General features: G+C 34.4%; 1 protein-coding gene across 3 annotated transcripts in view; it reads left to right on the top strand.

The window, feature by feature from the left end:
- Nucleotides 1–2,722, top strand: part of LOC145260527 (uncharacterized) — a 502,535-nt gene extending 499,813 nt beyond the window's left edge. For all 3 annotated transcript variants that reach the window (XM_080118723.1, XM_080118721.1, XM_080118722.1), the window contains one exon: nucleotides 1,565–2,722. In XM_080118723.1, the coding sequence (XP_079974849.1) occupies nucleotides 1,565–1,857 (293 nt within the window). In that variant the 3' untranslated portion in view covers nucleotides 1,858–2,722. The remainder of the gene's footprint in view (nucleotides 1–1,564) is intronic.
- The last annotated feature ends 3,356 nt before the right edge of the window (nucleotides 2,723–6,078 follow it).

Raw genomic sequence — 6,078 nt, 5'->3', positions numbered from 1 at the left:
TCCAATTTTACCAAATTTCCACTAATAACGATTCCTATGATATTGTCCCATTGACTACTGTCCACCCATTAACCCTTGTCCTCTGGGTATTAATACGCAGTGACTCCTTAAAAAAAAAGTTATATATATACATACACATATATATATATATATATATATATATATATATATATATATATATATATATATATATATCTTTCACAATAAAATTATCCAACAGATCAACTTGTATGGAAACCTTATAGGTCTTAGAAAATATTATTGGCAGTAATATTCTATAAGGATAATCTCATCTAAATAAAAATTGCTCAATATACAAGATAGAGCAAATACATCAAATTTTAGTAATTCAATAAATTTAAAATTATGACGTAAAAAACTTTTAATTGTGATTTTCCATGTCTTACTGGTTTTAGCAAATAAGGTGTAAACCATTATAATTATTTGCTAATATTGTCTCCTCTGAGGAGATGGTAGACATCGAAATCCTATAGGATAAGGAGATATAATATTTCTAATGTATTCTTTGTTTTACATATAATAATAAAAATTTTGGGATTTGAAATTTAACCATTTTACGTCATAAATTTTAAATTTATTGAATTACTAAAATTTTATATATATATATATATATACATATATACATATATACATATATACATATATATATATATATATATATATATATATATATATATATATATATATATATATATTCAAAAAATATCTGTCCTAGGGCGGATAAAAATAATTCCCTAGAGAGAACAGATTTGCTCCATTTTATTCTAATTTTTATTACATAATTTTTACTTTAGAATTTAATTTAAGGGGCCTTAAGAAGAAATTGAAATTCAAGGTATCTTACTTAATTGGTGTCTTATGACTATGAAACAGTGCAAATGTGAAATATTTGGATTTTCTAACAAGAAGTTGTGCTCATATTATGTCACTTGAAAACCCTGTGAAGTACACCGAAAAATTGAAATGTAGGGAAATATTTATTAATTGATGTCTTATACCTATTGTTGAAATTTCATAAAAATCGGAAGAATCTGAATTTTCACGAAGGACTTCTACCGCTTTTACCCTCTTTGTATAAAACTAAATTAAAATAAATATAACCCACATTTGGGATCCTTACACATAACATATGTGTACTAAAATTCACAATGATCGGTTCAGGCGTAAATATTGCACATCCAGCTGGACAGGAATTGTTTACACTGGACCTGAAAACGACAATGTTGCAGTCAGTTGGGAAGCAGCATCATGTTTAAAGGTTTTTTGTTTTGTTGCTTTGACAAGTTACAAAGACTTTGAATTTAAAACTTGGTTTGTTGGCATTTTCAAATTTTTTCAATACTATTTAATATTTTTAATTATATTTAATATTTTTAATACTGTTTAATTTTTTAATACTGTTTAATACTATTTTATATTATTTTTAAATACCATTCAATTTTTTAATACTATTTAATATTTTTAATACTATTTAATATTATTTTAAATACTATTTAATATTTTTAAATACTATGTCAAAATTGTCTTTTTGATTTCATTCCAGCTGTTCGTATGCCTTATAAATGTCTCCCTGGAATTCTAAAAGAAACCAAGGCTGAAAGATGCGCAGAAGAATATGGAAGTGAAGATTCCAAGCTAACTGCTTCCACCCTTCTAAAATACGTGCCATGCGCCTCTACACCAAAGGCATCCCTGCTACCCCCGATCTATTCAAGCAAACTTTTGAAACAGTCTAAGAAAAAATGGTCACGTTACAATAAACCAAGAACAAGCCATTATTCAGAGACGAAACTTATTCCAACTGCTGATTTATTACTAAATGCTGAGCTTCTGTGAGGCTTCTGAATGATTTTGATTAATGTTTTAAAGGCGCATCCATTTTTAGGGGGGGGGGCATTTGTTAACAAGATTGTGTATCTATTATTATATTTGTTGTGAACCGGTAAGAGTCCGGAAGAAAAAACACATGTTGGTATTTAGTAAAAACAGAATATATTGAAAAGAAAGACAAATACAACAGATTAAGATAATGTGGTTACACATCAGTTTGACTTCCAACAGTGCATATACTCGTTCATAACATCGGGAGACATATTCTCCCGGTCTTTATAGTTAGAAGAAGAGTTCGTTGTTATCCGTAACAATATTAAAGCTGAGTGATCAACGTTTGTTCCCCTAAGGATGTTTCCTATATATTTTGATTATACAAAATACATGCTAAAATATTCCTCAGTTTTAGAGAATCAAGTTATGTTTGAAAAAATTTATTTGAATTATTCTGATTAGTTATAATTTGCGATTGTCTTACCAAGTGACCATCCCTTACAAAGTGGCTGTCTATTGCTCTCTTCCTCTCTGGCTGTATCTTGTTTTAATTAATTGATGTTTTTAAAGTACATCAAATTTCTTTTAATTTTATTTTTTTGAGGGGGGTGCATTTGTTTACAAGCGAGTGTATCTATTAATATACTAAAGTTGCGTTAATCAACGTTTGTTTCTTTACGGCTTCTTTTTTCCAATATATTCTAATCACATCAAATACCTGCCAAGATACTACTTAGTTTTAGAGATCGTTGTTAAATGTATAACGACGTGAACTGGATGTGACACGTTCAAATCCAGTCGGTTCCATAGTACTATTTAGGGATGTTGGCAACCTTCATGTCTTCCTTACTGAAAGAATGCCAACAACAGAATCAAGCTAGAAAAAGACCTTCAGTCTATACTGTAACGGGTGCCGTTTAATGGTTGGTAACATTCAATGCTACTAAGACTAAGCTTCTTTCCTTTAACTACAAAAAAAACCTTCTCAACCACCAATTGCTATAACAAATAATAGCACCCTACTCGAGAACTCATCCTTCAAACTACTCGTCTTAATATTCACAGGCAACAACTTGGAACAAATACATTGAGGATATTGTTTGCAAAGAAAGTGGTCTTTCTCTAACATGCTAAAAAAATGACTCACGCCTGAGATTATCCCATATCTTTACAAAGCCACAATGCATGGAGTATTGTTTCTACATTTGGGAAGCCGCATCTAACATTTGTCTTTCATTCTTAAACAGGATCCAAAAATGAGTCTCAGATTTAGTAGGCCCCACACTATCAGCCAAGCTTCAACCTCTGTCCCATCACTGCAGTGTTGTATCACTGTGCCTGCTTTACACGTATTTTAAGGGAATGTTCTCTGATGAACTTACAGCCTTCATACACCCTTCACGTACATAATCCCAACTAACCCGATAGCAGTAAAATCCCACTCCTTCACTGTTGGGGTCCCTAGATGCCGGAAGGCCTTTTACTCTAATAGTTTCTTTCCTCAGCTTGTGAGACTTTGGAATCTTCTCTCTGTTTCCTACTTCCGTGACTGTATTAAGCTGCAGAAATTTAAATGTAATGTGAACAGACATCTTGCGGCTCAACTCCCCACAATTTCCTGTTAGACATGGTTCAAAATAATAGCCAAGTGACAATATGCCTTGTTTGAGAATGAAAATAAGGAAAAAGAAAAAAATAGTCAATCAGCCAACAGTTGTATCATGCTGATTCATATGAATATGCTCTCTTTCCTGTTTTAGTGATTGAGTTATGATTTTTAAAAAATCCATTTTAATTGTTTTTTAATTAATCATAATTGCACTTTTTACATCAAGTGACCATCTCTTTTGAAGCGACTGTTTATTACCCTTTTCCTCTCTGATTGTATCTTATTTTAATTAAATGTTTTTAACATACATCAAAAATTTTGTTGTTGTTGTTGTTGGGGGGACTCAGTTTGTTTACAAGCCTGCACATTAATTATTATTCTAAAGCTGAGTTAATCGATGTTTGTCCACCACTTATCAAGGCCTAAAGGCCACTTGAGGATAAGAGATAAATGGGTGTCAGATGGACTGTAAGACAACGCTGTGATGATTAGTAATGATGTTAGTGATTGCTCAGAATTTGATTCTTTAAGAGGACGGTCAAACAATAATTTTTTTTTTTTACATAGGAGTCACCGCTTATCAAGGCTCTGAGGCCACTCGAGGATAAGGGTTATTGAGTGTACAGTAATCAATGGTAGTAATCGTTATTAATGAAAATTTGGTAGATTGGATTACTTAAGAGGGCGGTTCATCAAGAATTTGTTTATGATGGACTTGAAGACAACCAAGTTGTAGTCAGCTGAGAAGCAGGCAAACGGAAGAGAGTTCCACAGTCATGCAGTTCTAAGAAAGAAGCATTGTCCATGGAATCTACATTTTGATTTAGGCACAGTTAAAGAGTGGGGAAAGTTCTTGACAGTGGTTTCAGCTAGGCGAGTGTTTTTCAAGAAGGATTGGTGAGGGGGGACCAGAGACTGGAGCTCAGACGAGCATTTTCCGTGGAAGTAACGATAAAACAAAAACATGCTCACAACGCCCCTTCTGTGAGAAAGAGGTTGCAGTGAAGAAAAAAGGGCATTCCCCACTAAGTTTCGAAGTCTATTTTGTACTCTGTCAAAGCAGGATAAGCTGCTTCTAGAAGCTCCTGCCCAGGTGTGGTAACAATACTCCATCCCTGGACATACTTGGCTTTTATATAGACAGAAAATTGCATCAACAGTGAGATATCCGCTGGAGTGGTAGAAAGATCCCACCATTCTTCCTGCAACCTTGCCAACAGATTTGATGAACATGTTCCATTTCAGATCAGGAGTAAAGGTCAAGCCCAGAAACTTGTCAAAACATGAAGCTTCTCCGAGATGAGAGCCCTTCATTTCACTTGATGGAAAATGGGGATCAGAGCATTGATGATGTAAAGATAGAAGCTTGGTTTTAGATGCCACTTCTTCCCCCACTGTACCACGCGTTCAAGATCCAAGGAGAAAGCATCAGAGAACTTGGTCATTTACCGTCTTTGATGTGTCGCCATAGAAGGTAGTGTCATCAGCATAGATGTCAATGAATGATCTAAGTATGTGTTTCGGGAGATCATTGACATAGATCAGGAAGAGAGTTGGGCCCAGGATGGACCCCTGAGGGACTCCAGCATTAATATTATGAGCATCTGATTTCTGCCCATCAACCACTACTCTTATGAACCTATCAGAGAGAAATGATTTTATAATTGAGAAAACATTTCCAGCTATACCACAGCTGGAAATCTTGTGAAGTAGGCCTTTATGCCATACTCTATCAAAGGCCTTTGATATGTCAAGAGCAATTGCCCTAGAGAAGAAGCCTTTGTCAAGAGATTCACTAATTCTGTGAGATAGAACCGTTAGCACATCTGCTGTAAATCTAGCAGAACTGAAACCATATTGCATATCATTAAGGAGGTTATTTCTGCTGAGGTGGTTGACTACTTCCTTATTTAATATAGACTCTAATAACTTACTCATGACGCACAGAAGACTTATTGGTCTGTACTGAGAGGGAGATGATCTACCACCTGAGTTCTTAAGTACAGGGCATACTGATGAGGTTTTCCAGGGTATTGGGAAGCAATTTTCCTTAAGGCCACGCTTGAGTAGTTTTGTGACTATTGAAGCAAGTTTTGTACTTGAAAACGACCATGTTATAGACGGTTGGGAAGTAGGTCTGCGACATCAAATTCCACAGACGGGCAGTTCTAGGAAAGAAACTTTACTCGTGAAAGATTAGTTTAGTTTAGCTTTAAGTAAAGGGAGAGAAATGAAAATTATTGACATTAGTTGTAGCTAAACGAGTGTTTGTTGTGAATGTTTTATGAGAAGAGGACATAGATTGGAGCTCAGTGAAAGACCTTCCCTAAAAATGCCAATAGAACAGAGAAAGACTTGCAACATCCCTTCTGTGAGAATGAGATAGTGGGGAAGAGAAAAGGGCATTGCCCACTACATTTTAAAGTATGTTTTGTGTTCTGTTAAGGCAGGGGAGGTGGCTCTGATCACACAAAATGCATGCAAAAATGTTCCTCAGTCTTATGGGACTGAGTTTCCATTTTAATTTTTCTAATTAGTCGTAATTTGTAATTATCTGACCCAGTGTCTGTTTATCACTCTCTTCCTCTCTCATTGCATTTTCTTTTTAATCAAATGATGTTTCT

The sequence above is a fragment of the Euprymna scolopes genome, chromosome 36 (genome assembly GCF_053919585.1).
Source record: "Euprymna scolopes isolate OS-2025 chromosome 36, ASM5391958v1, whole genome shotgun sequence".
Taxonomy (NCBI): domain Eukaryota; kingdom Metazoa; phylum Mollusca; class Cephalopoda; order Sepiida; family Sepiolidae; genus Euprymna; species Euprymna scolopes.
This window is presented reverse-complemented; position numbering and strand designations above follow the sequence as displayed.